The 15,631-nt window shown below is 48.6% G+C and overlaps 4 protein-coding genes across 4 annotated transcripts; 3 read left to right on the plus strand and 1 right to left on the minus strand.

The window, feature by feature from the left end:
• Positions 1-854: 854 nt before the first annotated feature.
• Positions 855-3,027, plus strand: P168DRAFT_254864 (putative ER to Golgi transport protein (Sly41)). The gene is made up of 3 exons (XM_024834424.1): positions 855-973; positions 1,037-1,461; positions 1,513-3,027. The coding sequence occupies exons 2-3, from the start codon at positions 1,069-1,071 to the stop codon at positions 2,773-2,775; spliced, it is 1,656 nt and encodes a 551-aa protein (XP_024692573.1). The 5' UTR covers positions 855-973; positions 1,037-1,068; the 3' UTR covers positions 2,776-3,027.
• A 571-nt stretch (positions 3,028-3,598) lies between these two features.
• P168DRAFT_311470 (putative NADH-ubiquinone oxidoreductase, subunit G) lies at positions 3,599-6,503 on the plus strand. Its single transcript, XM_024839503.1, has 7 exons — positions 3,599-3,827; positions 3,884-3,907; positions 3,966-4,019; positions 4,086-4,098; positions 4,160-4,182; positions 4,242-6,120; positions 6,180-6,503. The coding sequence occupies exons 1-7, from the start codon at positions 3,713-3,715 to the stop codon at positions 6,280-6,282; spliced, it is 2,211 nt and encodes a 736-aa protein (XP_024692574.1). The 5' UTR covers positions 3,599-3,712; the 3' UTR covers positions 6,283-6,503.
• Positions 6,504-6,795: 292 nt separating this feature from the next.
• Positions 6,796-8,642, minus strand: P168DRAFT_311471 (uncharacterized protein). Its single transcript, XM_024839504.1, has 4 exons — positions 8,080-8,642; positions 7,810-8,024; positions 7,439-7,745; positions 6,796-7,372 (listed from the first exon to the last, which is right to left on the minus strand). Exons 1-4 carry the CDS (start codon positions 8,225-8,227, stop codon positions 6,933-6,935), a joined length of 1,110 nt encoding a protein of 369 aa, XP_024692575.1. The 5' UTR covers positions 8,228-8,642; the 3' UTR covers positions 6,796-6,932.
• A 974-nt stretch (positions 8,643-9,616) lies between these two features.
• On the plus strand, positions 9,617-12,634 carry P168DRAFT_319435 (putative cytokinesis regulator (Byr4); the record flags this gene model as incomplete). The annotated part of the gene is made up of 2 exons (XM_024840276.1): positions 9,617-12,008; positions 12,057-12,634. 2 exons carry the CDS (start codon positions 9,617-9,619, stop codon positions 12,632-12,634), a joined length of 2,970 nt encoding a protein of 989 aa, XP_024692576.1.
• Positions 12,635-15,631: the final 2,997 nt, after the last annotated feature.

A 15,631-nucleotide genomic window follows, 5' to 3' on the forward strand; every position in this document is an offset into this window, starting at 1 on the left:
TAATCTTTATCCTATCAATGGATATTATACTGTACACTATATACAAACTGTGGGTAGTTTATTAAGACGGAGTTTACATTGCTATATACTGAATGAGCAAAAAGTGTGTCCTACCAGATACTCGGTACCCTGTACTATATCTTTGTTTTTCGAACTTATGTCCTCATCGGTTTCTCACAGGTCCAGTTCGCGGGCATGTTGTCCACTGGTCAAATTGTTAATATCTAATTTCCTGTCATAGTAATAATCTTTTGGACTGCATATATGATTCGTAGTAAAGTCCTCTTGGTGGAGTGTTTTGTCCATATAATTCCAACTAGTTCGGATAGTTAGTTAGAATGCCCATAATTATTAAGATTACCTCCTCCGCCGACAACTAGCTTGAATGATAACCATGTTCCTAGAAGTATCAAGTCCTGTTAACTACGCAATCAATTGGCAGTATTAGTCTATTCGATGCATCCAGCACCGACCCTGCATATGTCTCAGGTAAATTTTTGAGATTTTTGAAAGTATTTAAGGAGACAAGACCAATTCATTCTAGAATGGGACAGGAATATATCGCGACATAAAAATTGCAAAAAGAAAAGAACTAACAGAGAAAAGAATACCTAATATGTAATATGACTGGAGAGAGACAAGAGACACGGGTTGTAAGTGCGTAATACAGGATTAGAGTACAATGTTAGTCATCCAGAGTGGATAACCCGTGGATAACCTGAGACGGGGGGTTGAGGGACTCTGCGTTCCTGTACCCACTTAGTAACTTAAATACTGCTCCGTACAGGACTGCTATCTGCAAACGTTACGAGGGTACCAGAAGAATAATAATAGATCCAACCACAACGTCCCTCTTCCACTGTCCTACCATCTCTCCTTGCAACCGAGACATCATCTCATATTCCTCCACTCCAATCTCCTTCCCTCCCCTTTCTCGGTCCCCATTCAGAAAATTGTTATATCAATTCAAATGGTATGTTCGCAGCTTTATTTCCATGTGTGGGGATGCATCAGAAAATAAACTAACCACAAGAAGCGCCGTTCCAACAGCGACTGAGAGACTGGGAAATGACTACGGCTATAACAACGGGTACCGGACGGCGTTCTTCGTTACAGCCGACAGAATTGCAAATACCGACAAGAGCGCCCAGCGCACAATTGATGACGAGCCCAGTGGACAAGTTCCCAGCATTCGGCGACGAGCTTTACGACTCACCGAAGACGAAAGAGCCCGATGCGAACCCTACGCCACCATATACACCGAACAATCGCTGGGCACCGAGAAAAGCTGGCTATGCGAGTCGAGATTTCGCAAATGGGTCGCTCAGGAACCCAAAGCAGAGGTCGAGGAAGAGTATTAGCGAGGCCATTAGCACTATTCGGACTCGCAATGCCAGTGTGAGCGCCAACGCACAGGAATTGGCGCAGGCTCTCAAAGCGCCAGTCTCATATAGATTGATCGTAAGATGGTATTGCCGAGTTTGCATAGGTTGCTGGCTGACTTCTACCTAGACTCTATGTCTTATTTGGTACATGACTTCGGCGCTCACGAACACATCGTCTAAATCCATTCTCAACGCCCTGCCGAAACCGGTCACTCTTACAGTTGTACAGTTCGCATTTGTGGCATTCTGGTGTCAACTACTCACCCGCCTTTCGAACTCACTACCTTGGCTCAAAAATAGCATTCCGGCTCTCAAAAACGGCATTCGACAGCCTTCGCGTGAAGTTCTCATGACTGCTTTACCCCTGGCAGTATTTCAGCTGGCTGGCCACATACTTAGTTCTATGGCTACTTCACAGATACCAGTTTCTTTGGTTCACACCATCAAGGGGCTTTCGCCTCTTTTTACGGTACTAGCGTACCGCGTGGTCTTTCGCATTCGATATGCCAAAGCCACTTATCTGTCGCTCATTCCACTGACCTTGGGCGTTATGCTCGCTTGTTCGACGGGATTTTCCACCAATTTCTTCGGGATCTTGTGCGCTTTAGTTGCGGCTATAGTATTTGTGTCCCAGAATATCTTCTCCAAGAAGCTCTTCAATGAAGCTGCGCGGGCTGAGTCGGAAATGCAGTCGTTAGGTCGAACCAAGTTGGATAAGCTCAACCTGCTTTATTATTGCTCTGGGTTAGCCTTTATCTTAACGCTACCCATTTGGTTGATCACTGAGGGGTACCCCTTATTCTCGGATATAGTCCAGGACGGGTCAATCTCTCTTTCGGAAAAGAAAGGATCCTTGGACCATGGTGCACTTTTCCTCGAGTTCGTGTTTAATGGGGTATCCCATTTTGCGCAGAATATTCTTGCATTCGTTCTGCTGTCGATGGTGTCGCCCGTGTCTTATTCGGTTGCATCGTTGGTGAAGAGGGTGTTCGTTATTGTTGCCGCAATCATATGGTTCGGCAACTCGACCACTTCGCTGCAGGCTGTTGGGATTGCCCTTACTTTTCTTGGACTTTATCTTTATGATCGCAACAGCCATGACGACATGGCAGATCAGCGAGCCAACTCTGATCACTTCCGCACGAAAGGAAGTGTTCTCCCGCTGAATTCTCAAACTAATAAAGCATGGGACTCGAATGGTTATTCATTCCCCGCGGAGAAAACTCCCGATCGATCACCATACTACCCGGATAATCTTCCTATACCGAATCATCCCAAGAAGGAGGACGACGAGCCAAGTCGTGCTCGCACAAGAGGGAATAGCAATGCCAGGACATGGCTACCTCCTGGTACAAAGCAAGAAACAACCTGGCAAGCAAAAGATTCTTAGTGCGCAGGCTTTACTAATTGAGTCCTATCTCATTGTACCATATCATGGCATTATAACGTTGATATTATTACCAGGCTAGTCTGTTTTGCATTTTACACATTTTTCCCCATCCGTTTCTTTCATTCAATTGTACAATATTCGGCGATATAATGGAACAATAAAACTTAAGACCCGAGCGATGAGCATGGCGTGGAGATGTGTCGACGTTGGAGCAAGATATAGTATTTTCTGAATTGGCACTTTGTCCTGACGATTTGTGTGCTCCACGGATTACCCATTTACTAGAACTGAAAACTCCAGTGGTGAACTCAGACGCGATGGATATAGATTGAATTATATAGAGGTAAAGAAGGTAGCAGTTGTGAAATTTGAAATTGATTGCACCGTGGAACGGACAGTACTAGGTAGTAGGTAACCAGTAAGCTAGATTAAAAATCAGATTATTATAGGAGAATGTTGCGGCTGTTGGTAAGGAACCACCCATCATCAGGCCAACGTCTTCATGATGAAAACAACCCTAGGGAGCTCCAGCTCAGTCCATTTAGTCTCGGAACACGTAGCAGAGGAGGCAGACACTGAAAGCGCTCTGCCACCTACAATAAACATGCCCTTGAATGAGTTAGTAAAAGAAAAGAAAAAAGAAGAGAAGGAGAAGAAAGAAAAGAGACAAATTTATGCTGCGGCAGGCGGGAAAGGAAAGGCTCGGATTAATGATTTCTCCCCATAACCGAGCCAATCCGCGGCCGGCAATTTGTGAGTGACGCCCCAGACGGGCATAATGGCAGAATCCGTCCGAACGAGCCAAAGTGCTTGCTCTCTTCAAGGACATCATCAAGCCTAGAAAAGCCTCACGCCCACTCCCTCCTTGCCAGCAATTCTTTGCTACGGGGCTAATTGTATTTCTTTCCTTCCCTCCGTGTCCGTCTCATCATACAGCATGCGGCCGCAGCTGTTCCGTGCGGCCGCCCGGTCTATCCGGGGTTCGAAGGTCAACTATCCCAGGACCTTTGCGACGACAGTCCCTCGCTCCGCCGATGTGGAATTGACAATTGGTGGGTCTCAATGGGTTCTGTTGATTGTGGTCACAGCTAATTGACTTTGTTACTAGATGGGAAGAAGATCTCAGTCGAAGGTGACTATATCTCTGAGCCGGCGTTTTGAAGCCCCTCCCCTACTTACACGATTCACAGCTGGCTCGGCCCTAATTCAGGCTTGCGAAAAGGCAGGCGCAACTATTCCCAGGTACAATCTTTCTCTTCTTTTCCTTTGGGGATTGGTGTGGTCAATTTTACTAACAGCTGGCTTTAGATACTGTTATCATGAGTACGTTCCGCGCCCCCCAGGGTTCTCCCATTTATAATACCGCTACTAACGAAATTGATAGAAAGCTTTTGATCGCAGGAAACTGTATGTCCCCAAAGATTAAGTGATCAAGTGTGGAGAATCAGAGGAGCTAACATATCAAGGCCGGATGTGTCTGGTGGAAGTAGAGCGTGCTCCCAAGCCGGTGGCTTCGTGTGCCTGGCCCGTCCAGCCCGGCATGAATGTCAAGACCAACTCGCCCCTGGTGCACAAAGCAAGGGAAGGCGTGATGGAATTTCTTTTGGCTAACCACCCTCTTGACTGCCCCATTTGTGACCAGGGAGGTGAGTGTGATCTTCAAGATCAGTCCATGCGGTATGGTGCCGACCGTGGACGTTTCCACGAGGTTGGCGGCAAGCGTGCTGTCGAAGACAAGAATATCGGACCCCTCGTCAAGACGTCCATGAACAGGTGTATTCATTGTACTCGTTGTGTCCGGTTCATGAACGATGTTGCCGGTGCCCCCGAACTCGGCACCGCTGGCCGAGGCAACGATATGCAGATTGGTACATATTTGGAGAGAAACCTCGATTCCGAGCTCTCCGGTAACATTGTCGACCTCTGCCCCGTCGGAGCCCTCACATCGAAGCCTTATGCCTTCCGCGCTCGTCCGTGGGAACTGAAACACACCGAATCGATTGACGTTCTCGACGCTTTGGGATCCAATATTCGTGTCGATACCAGGGGTATGGAAGTGATGCGGATCCTCCCGAGACTCAACGACGATATCAACGAAGAGTGGATCAATGACAAATCTCGCTATGCTTGTGATGGCCTGAAGACCCAACGATTGACGACGCCCCTCATCCGTCGGGATGGGAAGTTTGCGCCGGCCACGTGGGAACAAGCTCTCACTGAGATCTCGTCTGCCCATCAAAGACTGCAGCCCAAGGACAACGAATTCAAGGCCGTCGCCGGCCACCTCGTTGATGCCGAATCGCTTGTTGCCATGAAGGACCTGGCCAACAAGCTTGGTTCCGATAATCTCGCCTTGGATCAGCCCGGCGGTAGCTCGCCTGTCGCTCACGGTGTCGATGTTCGCTCAAATTATCTTTTCAATTCGAAGATCTACGGAATTGAAGAGGCAGATGCCATCCTCCTTGTTGCCACGAACCCTCGTCATGAAGCCTCCGTCCTCAACGCCCGCATTAGAAAGCAATACCTGCGCTCTGATCTGGAGATCGGACTTGTTGGACAAGAGTTCGATAGTACCTTTGACTACGAGCACCTCGGTGCCGATGTCGGTTCTTTGAAGGCCGCGCTCGCTGGGAAATTCGGAGAAAAGCTTGCCTCTGCCCAGCGACCCATGATCGTTGTTGGTAGCGCTGCTGCCGAACATGCTGATTCCAAGGCAATTTTCGAGGCTGTTGGTAGCTACGTGGAGAAGCACGCCAACTTCAACACCCCCGAATGGCAAGGCTACAACGTCCTGCAGCGCGCCGCTTCCCGTGCTGCTGCCTACGAAGTTGGCTTCACCACGCCGTCGCCGGAAGTTGCTCAGACTAAGCCGAAGATGCTCTGGCTTCTCGGCGCCGATGAGGTTGCCCAGAGTGAGGTCCCTAGCGATGCATTCGTCATCTATCAAGGACATCACGGTGACCGCGGTGCTCAGCTTGCGGATGTCGTCCTGCCCGGCGCCGCCTACACTGAAAAGTCCGGAACCTACATCAACACCGAAGGCCGCGTGCAGGTCACTCGGGCAGCAACCTCTTTGCCTGGCGCTGCTCGCGACGACTGGAAGATTATTCGCGCCACTAGCGAGTTCTTAGATGCCCCTCTTCCCTACGATGACATCGAGGCTCTCCGTGATCGCATGGAGGAGATCAGCCCCGTGATGCGCCGATATGACGTTGTTGAGTCGACTAGCCTGGGTTCCTTGAGCAAGGTCCAATTGGTCGACCAGAACAAGGGCACCACGCCAACTGACGCTCCTTTCCAGAGTGTCATTGAGGACTTCTATTTCACAGATACCATTTCCAGAAGGTCAGTTCCCCCCTTATAAATGTGCGCGAGACTTGACAGTGAACTAACTCCCATATCAGCTCACCTACCATGGCCCGTTGCTCGGCAGCCAAGGCTACCGGGAACCCCGAGACCAACTTCATGGCCGCTGGTGAAATGTCTCCCCAGGCTCTGTACGGTTAATTCTTTTGGGGGTCCGGTGGTGGCGGTCTTCCCAACCTTTTCTTTTGAATAAAAGATCTTCTCTTGTGTGTTTTATCTACTGGTCTAGGCGTTGTTGTTTGTAACACCTAAACATAAATTCGTCTATTTGTTATAACCGTTGTCTACCGTTTCTTAAGAGTGTCCCCGAATACCCTTGTGTATAATCTACCTATCACCAAGGGTAAACTTGTACATAAGACTGAAATTATTTTACAGGGCAGTAGAAAGTATCGCGAGTTTGTAGGCTAGTCACCCCATTTGACATGAGTGATAAGGTTCTATGTATGTAAACACGAGCTCAAACTTATATACGGCGTTAGATTACGGAGTATATATGCGAACCTTTCCTTCAGAGTTATCACTTGAATAATCTATCAACCAACCCTATATTTGCCTGAGATTTGATCCACGCCCATCACCAATCATGATGGGCTTGCCGATCACTAGCGTGGGGAAGGGAGACTGTATACCTCCATGATTGTTTTAAAGAGTAACTTGGGATCACTAGACCTATCCGTGATTTAACCACAGCCCGGTTGCACATACGGCTTAGAAACCCCCCAGTAGACATGGAAAGTTGAATTAGATGGAAGAGAGGTATCCTATTTGCCAATCACCATAAACAAAGTTTACAATTCATCATCATCAGATCCTTCCGTACTGCCTACTCCGGCATCCTCCTTTCTGGCCACCTGTGGCATGTCGCTTTTGGATCTCTTCTGGAAAGGCAGAGATCTGCGCGGTGGAGGCACCAGGGGTGCTTTCTTGATAGTCGGACCACCTGGTGCTGCTTCTTTGTCGCCTGATGTCTTCTCATTATCCGATGCATCAGTGGTCGATGAAGCAGACCCCCCGGTCGTGGAATCATCGTCCCAATCTCGCTGTTGTGCAGCTTGTGCTTCTTCGTTTGGTTGCTCGCTCTGTTTCGGCCCACTATCGTCGATTTGCATTTCCTCGAACCCGTCTTCGCTCTCGGATACGTCGTCGGTGGGTTGAGGGACACCGCGCTTCCCAGTCTGACCCTGATGTACGGGAGACCCGTCCGCCAGTGTCGTATCAAGGGCAGACACTGGATTGAAGTAATGTGAGTTTTCAAGTTTAGGTATGTTGTAGGCGCTTGGCTGTGGGGACTTACTTTTCTCTGGGTCTACTTTGGCGGATGATAACAGTCGTTGTTGGTTACGGATCTTGAGCTTCTTCTCATTCAAGAGCTGGGCGAAATTCCCCATCAGTTGCTCCTCGTGTTGGTTTTTGGTTTGGACAAAGTCTTGTAGCTGTTTAGTGAGCTCATCAATCGTGGTCTCTGCGGCTTGGTAACGATCAGTCAAGGTAGATAGCTGCTGCTCGAGATGTTGCGCTCTCGAGACGGCTACACCAGACCAATCGAAAAGCTCGATGGCTTGGTCATCGTTTTGCTTAAGGGTCAGAGAACCAAGCCTTTGCTACCACAGTCAACGTTAGCATGCGAGGATGAAAAAGGCCTCATCGTATGCAAGTTTTACATACAGTTATAGACTGTACGCGTTTCCTTATCGTGATGATCATCTCTTTGTCCTCATCGTCAGATCCAACGATGCTGGCTGATGATTCAATACCGGATAACAAGCCCTGCCCTGCGTTGCATTGTTCCTGACCAAAAACGTACGACAGGATTTTGATCCACTCATCGTCGCTCCCATGGTAGTTTTTTGCGCGAAGGTCTTTAAGGCGTTTCTGTCTTACTGTCCTAGAAGTCTGAGTATCCATGAGAAGCTGAGCGGACGGGAAGAGGCGTACCAGTGCCCGAATATGGGCTTTCCCCTTCAGTGGCAATGACATCTATATCGAACTGGGAGTCCTTTGGGCGAGAGACGTGGAGAAGCACATATCTTTCGGTGTCATCTGATCTTGGAATGCGTAGTATTTGGGGAGTTGATTGAGACATTATTGTTGTTCAAAAACAGATGGTGGGTAGATAGACAGGAGTAAAAGGGTGCAGCTGAAGTGGAATCACATCCAGGCAGTTGTTGGGCTTTTATCTCAAGTAGATGAGTGAGAGTTCTGGTGGAGCCATTGTTGCCTACTTCCAGTATGGATGCGTTGGATGACGATTTAGGCACATGGCACGGACGGGGCTATCGGAGGTGGGAGCTTGAGCTGGGGTAACTGGAGGTATCTAACCGTGGGTACTGGCCAGGCAGAAACACGGAGCGGGTACCCGAGTATCAGGCACCTAGACCACCGATGTGGATGATGATAGTGGCCAACAAGTAAGGGTATTTAGAAAGTAAGAATGGTTGCCTATAATTTCACCTCATTAAGACAAAGGTAGATATTGGTGGAAGAGTCAGTGAGTGTAGGCGTTGTTGTATGGTACCCATCTGCTGAATGCTTCAAGGCGTTTGGTCAGTGCTACATATATATTGTCGATCACAGACTCGTCATCATAAGATCATTGTCCTTATACGAATACCAAGAAACCATTCTTTTCTATAAAAGTATATTTCGTAGACTAATGCTTTTGATCTGGCATATACTCCATACTCTATCTGGTTCTGTTATTCGAGTGGACATGTGACTAGTCCAGAGGACTCAGGCATCGCAGGGTTGTGGATCAAACTACCCCGAGTGTCAGAGCAACAACGACTCACTCCACACCAACAAAACAATAGCAATCTTACTCCATTCTTCTCTCTGCCACTACACCACTAAACCCCCCTGTTAAACAATAACAATGATTGATTTATATTAGTCTTTTTTTTCAAATCGATAAACTCATGTTGTCATTTTACTTCAGATCCTCATGATGCTCTCTTAAACACTGCTGAGTGAGAGATTCTTCACTCCCCGCGGACGACAGTGTTGTGCTGGCCAAGCATCTTATAAAAGTCTCCCTGCCTCTCCCCCCCAGAGACTGGATATTTCGCACGCAGCTGTTGTTCTGAACTCGCGTGTTTCTTCTTTATCTCATGGCTCTATTCATCACACCAGTCCGCTATCCCCGACACGCTGCCCTTTAAATGACCTTGATGGGATCCCTTGGTTGCTAACTGCGACACGACTATTTGGCTCCCTCCAGGCTTGATGTGTACAGCCTTCGCTCAAGCCCGCTAGGTTACTATCATAAGATCGAGTTCTCCCCAAAACATTTCTCGAAAATCCAAACCGCGTTTCTCATTCGAAAAAATCACCATCGTTTTGTACTATCCATACGGGATGACGCCCATTGGCTCCTTCGACGCATTCTTAACGCCGAAAGATCCTAAGCTTTGTCGCCCTATTCATTTGTTCTAGGGACGCATACTGATCCGCTGTCTCTCATACCGGCAATACCATGGAGCCATTAACATTTCCATTTCACCACCGTGACGAAGAGTCGATTGAGTGCTGGGACGATGACGATGACTTGCTATGCGACGATATCCAATTGCGAGCCGCGTCAACTGCTACTTCTGTAACGAATTCATCCGTTCGCCGCTCGGGGCATCGAGATTCAATATCCTCACGCCTTTCTGCACGCTCCGACCTTGATTCCAACCCGGGCGGTGATGAGGACTGGCAAGTTCCTCTTGTGGCTGGCGGGGACATTGTGAGCGAAGAAGCCATTACGTCTGCTCGGAACGCGGGAATCCCACTACCTTCGAATATTTCTGGATCGGCCCTTGTTGGCGGAACTATTAGACGTCTCGGGAGTAGGAAGCCTAAGAAATGTTTGATTGATGATTGGTCTGAGGACGTGGAGTTCCCAGGCCCGGAAAGTGTTCTGGAATTGAAGAGTCCGCCAAAGGGATCTTTCCCAGAATCTATCCGGCAGGTCAACTCTCCCACAAGAAGTCCGATAAAGGGCTCCAATCCCGCTTGCTGGGGCGATTATCATACCCCGTCATTCCCAGTATCGGCACTTACAGTGCCGCCTGGAGACCAAGACAATGAAGAAGACGGCAGTCAAGATGTTCCTACAATCAAAATGGCGAAGCCTCGATCCCCTCATACGAGAGATCCAGAGCGAAGACCTTGGGATGACATACCAAAGAATCTGACTGAGGATCTAGAAGACGACTTTGAATTACCGGAAGCCTTTGACTTTCGACTTCCGCACCGAAAAGTCAACCCGCAGGGTTCAATCGCCGCACCAGACGACTTGGACGTCGATTGGTCTGAAGGCAGTATTGGGGTTCGATTCGGTGGCACTGGAAGAGACCACCGATCGAACCCAAGTTCCTCTGTCTCTGTAATCAGTCCCAGCGCCTCCAGTTGTCTCACCGGTGAAAGTGACGATGAAGGCCTTGATGGTCTTGTTATCCCAGAAGGCCCATTGAGTCTGGGAACGCCTCTGAATCATTCCCGAGAACCAAACACTGCAGTCGTGGACAACTCCGTGTCAAACACAAATTTCCAGGACCCAGTTAAAACGGAAGACTTCTTCTCGGATCTTGAGATTGGCGATCTCGACCCTTTCAGTCCCAGGAAGTTTACAGTCAATCCGAATGTCAAATGCAAGAAAGAGCGCACAGACGGTTCGCCACGACGTTCGGCCACAACACTCACCTTTACGAATACAACTGGGTCCCCAAGGACACGGATTCCCCGTCTCTCCAACCACGAACGACAACATTCAACCCACCTCGAAACCGTCTCAGAAAGCGGTGCACCACTGGCCAAGTTTCGGGCGTCTCAATTCCGAGGCGACCATTCCTATCATTCCTCTGCGCCTAGACATTCTTCTGGCTCTACATCACCATCACCAGGACCCTTGACCCCAGCCCGACGGCTAGTTGGCACCCGGATATCGAGAGATGCGCCGGTCGACAAAAGCGCCAGTGGCGGGAAACGATTACTCAATACAAAGAGATCGATGCCAACAATGCGACACATGCACCACACAACATCAACATCATCTCGAGGTCCCCCTCGCAAGGATGTGACGAACTGGTCCAATCTTTACGCTAGCGGGTCTAGAAGCCCTGTTGACCGCGTAGGAATTGATACTAAAGCGGTTGGCCGTAAATTACAGGCACCTTTCATTCCAGCCGGGGCTTCTGAAAGACAGTCTCATCACGCCAGCCTCAAAACCTATCGACACTCTCGCCGAAGCGACTCGGAAGGTTCTAATGACATCTGTTATCCACAAGGGCCTTCACCCCGAGTGTCCCGTCCGAATCTCCGTGGGAGTTTGGGGGGTAGCTCCAGTGATTTAAGCCCAGAGACCGTGATGTCGAGCGCCTCACGAACGCTTACTCGGCCGGCTCGTCGGCGCCATTTCGGCGATGGCACAGAATTGGCTTCCTTCGATGATTTGCCCACATCTACTTCCGCTGAGAGCAAGTTCATGAAGCAACCTTCTGGGCGAGGTGTGCCGAGATCATTCAAAAGCAAACTCGAGCGGAGTAACCCAGCTCCGCAGGGAACGGATGTTCCTCGTCAGCAAGTACAACAAGCACAGCGTACACCATCCAAAACAGGTGATTTTACTCCGCGATTTGCGCGCGATACAAATGCCTCGAGAAACGCCAGGGAACAGCGCATTGCTTCGATGACGTTTAACGTGAAGAATCGTGAGAGCGACCTTTCTGATTCTTTCAACGCGAACTTCAAAGCTCAGAGTGCCTCGCGCGTGCCGTCGGGTACAAGGACTATCCGAAGCAAAAAAAGCCGGCCTCCTGTCGGCTCTAAATCCAAGCCCCAGCTAATCAAGCCAATGGGGGCCGGTGTTCAGGAGCCCAAATGTAAGTTGAAACATCATTTCGGGTAGCCATCGATACTGATATTCCCAGCTATGAACGGCATGCGATACAACCCTAGCACTTTTCGTTGGGAAGGAAATGAGAACCTAGTGCAGGAGTTTGAAACAAACTCGCCCAAAACGCCAAAGCCAGCGCCAGCGCTCATAACCAACATAGGCGCGATGCAAAACGTACAGGTAGTTGGGGGGATGATCTTTGATCCCCAGCGGATGTGTTGGCTAAGGCTGGCTCCACTGCAACCTGGAACCAAGGGCCTGGTAGCGGTCCAGGATGAGGACGATGTTTTCGCTGGTCTTGACGACCTAGAAGAAAAAGGGAGGCTATCTGGCGGGCGAAATTCGGGTGCACATGACGACCCTGGCCTTGGTGGAAGCGGGGATGATCGGAGTTGTGGAGGGTCGTCCGACGAATGGCCCATCACGGAGGAGTTCGACGTCGGTCCAGAATTTGTCAAACGTCAGCGTGCAGAGGAAGACAAGTGGAGACGCAAGGTCGACAAATGGACTACGTTCGATCGTGGAGAACTCGGAGATGGGTGGAGGTGGACCATTCGAGATTTGGTGGGATTTGGCAGCAATCTCGGGGCTCGGAGACTGAACGACGTATGATTCGATTAGGACCACCTGCGCGCAAAATCCCTGGAGGAGGATGGTTTCTGGAAACAGGGGACTGTGGTACGAACGCAAGTGAAGGCTGCGCCAGCGAGCGTCTGTCCTTTGGTGGTTGATCCGTTCTTGTTTGATATTTAGATGCTCACGGCGGTATAACGTTTACGAGGCGACCAATTGTGGCTGGGTATGATGAACATTCTGTACGAGATTATGATGAAGCATTATGAATAATTGAGTCTCATGAACCTGGTAGAGTTACAGTTCACGTTTGTTTCAGTTCTTCTAATCATGCACGTTTGACAAGTTCAGGCAGAAATCATCTGCCATGATCGTTCATCTCTCTATGCAATCCTTGTATGTCCCAATGTAAACGTTGGCCATCTTATTGGAGAGGCCTTCTGTTTGTCTTATTCTCATTACCGGGTTGGGACTAATAGCTCGCGTTTGCTCTTAGATCAAGGCAGTATTATCACTTATGTTCCCCATGTCATAATAGATCAAGTAGATCTCCCTAGCACGGAGAGATTGGCCTATGCTTTTCATCCAATAGCCTCGCATGGCTCGGAGACTTTTGTTGTTGCCAATGATCCGTCTGTAGTCCGTTACAGGATCTTCTCAGTTTGCACATAAGAGCAATATAGAAGCCAACTGATGCTTACACTAGCTTAATGTGTCTAATGCAAAGAATTTGTCAGGAGACTACGATCCAATGAAGCTGTCTCCATTTAGATGCGTACGATAATCAGTTCATAATCTCATAGCCATCTGCATATATTCTCCGACGTGAACCGGTGGTTCCCTGGACAGAGCCTCCAGGATTATAGTGTTAGCGGTTCGAGTTCCTCTCCAGCGGAGAATATCCATGCACCTTGTAGTCCGAACGGGGGATACAACCCACAAACGTGCATCAGATGGCGAGAATATGTCTCTTGACAATTTTTGTCCACTACAATAGTATAGATTGGTCGTGATGGTACTAGGTAGGTAAGTAATACTGCTTTTGATACCGCCCGGAGTTGAGGCTGGGCTGGCTGGGCCTTGGTGCATATGACCAATAGGGTCCCTCGATTGGAGAGGTGCCATCAAACAACTTGACTCTGCTGCTTGCACATTCGGACGTCGGTAGGCTGACAGCTCGTCCATCTAGGTACCCAGGTACCGACCTGCTGCTCTCTCGTGTACCCATTCTAGTGGTTATCAAACAGAACCATGAAAGGTTAGGGATAAGGCAGATATTTTGAAACAAGTTCTTCCAGGTATTGTTGGGAGGATATTTCCAGATCCTTGAGTCCAGGGCAGGGGAGCCCTGTCATCTATGTGTTGGTTGGCAAGGCGTAATAATCGACACGGCGGCAAAGGAAAATGTCAACATAGGTTCACGCAGCACGCTGGAATTGTGGGACTTGTTTCAATATTCTAAACTCTTCTGCCTCTGCTTTTTTATGGGGACGTTGAGCAACTCTCTTGCGCAAAGTTATCAACCAGGCTTTTACCCCCTTGAGGTAGATAGATACCCGGTCAATCTCAAGCATTGAGGCTCTCGTGGCATATAAGACCGTGCTTGGTATTTGGGTTTTAAACTTGTTGGGGCTTAATAGCCAATCCAATTGGGCAAATGTCAAGCAGAGACAGGAAAAGAGAAGCTATCTCCAAGGTTTAGGGCCTCGCCATGGATTACCGCAGAACTTCGCGCGAGATACTGGTTGGCCAATAGCTAGCTTGAACGACCTGAGTATTAGGTAGATGGTGAAGATAATTTATGATAGAATACAAGAGTGAACCGTGGATGTTTGACAACTAGACTGCAGATGCAGCATCAATGTCACGGCCCTAGCCAGAGTGGGATGGTGAAAAACACGAGAGGAGATCTCTTGGAGAGAAGGGGGCTTTGCTTGCAGGGGTTATGCAGCAACTTAGGGCCTGTGAGACCAAGCCATATTGGCTATCCTGATTTGATACATGCCTAAATCATTTACATTTTTTCTCTCTCTTTTCTTTTTTTCTGGAGGGTGGCTGGGGTGAATATGGATTTGTCTTGGATGAACCCCTGTAAGAACAGCGATGCAGAGTGTGTAAGTGTGCTTGATCTGGGGAGGGTTGTTGATGATGTACAAAGTAATTATGGATTCGACAGTCAACCAGTGATGAATGAAAGCATGTCTCGCGCCTGTCAAGCCGGCTACTTGCAGCATACCCACATCTTGCCGATCCTCGAAGAGACTAGGCTACTGTGCTTAACGCTGTGATGACTGGAGCGGTTAGTTCGGCAAGTACATACTTGGCAGTCTTGGAGGGAGCTATGTAAGAGATCAGTATGGCGTGGACTCACTTGCAGTCCAGGTACTGGGGGATAGATTGACCCTAGAAAGATGTGCATATCCATGTTTGTGTGACTAACATCCCCAGACATGAAGGCCATTAGAGATCAGAGGTGAGACAGTGAATAATGGTACGATAATATAGAGCCATCTTACAGCTGGATCGGTGCCAGAAACGCAGAGATCCTGGTCCGGCGAGCTGTTTCGGGTTTCATCTTCGATTTGACAGGCCAGTCTTTGTTCTTGATCATTCGAGGTGAGAATACGCCAAGAATAGGATGATAATGTTCCTTGACTTTGGCAAACAAGCCACAAGGAAACCGCCTCGCCGGTTATTAATAGGCTATGCCGGATGTTCATTCGTATGTGTGTAATAAATTATCATGCATGGTTTCAAGTGCTTTTCTATCTACAAGTCCAGGCAGATCTGCAGGTGCATAACTCTTATGATTTTGCTCTGCAGCCAGGGTCTTAGATTGCCTACCTATGATAGTCATACCCATGACCAAAGATATTGGTGACATCTTATTGCTATAGAGTGTGAACTATTCTGTTGTGTTCGTATGATATTTGATAATAAGGGTAAAGTATATCAAGAGAGACATCATAATGATTATAGTCAAAAGCATTCCAAGGCGGTCTCTAGCTTACCCTCTTTCTACCAGGTCTTCCGTAT

Source organism: Aspergillus campestris (assembly GCF_002847485.1).
Source record: "Aspergillus campestris IBT 28561 chromosome Unknown P168scaffold_7, whole genome shotgun sequence".
In the NCBI taxonomy this organism is placed as follows: domain Eukaryota; kingdom Fungi; phylum Ascomycota; class Eurotiomycetes; order Eurotiales; family Aspergillaceae; genus Aspergillus; species Aspergillus campestris.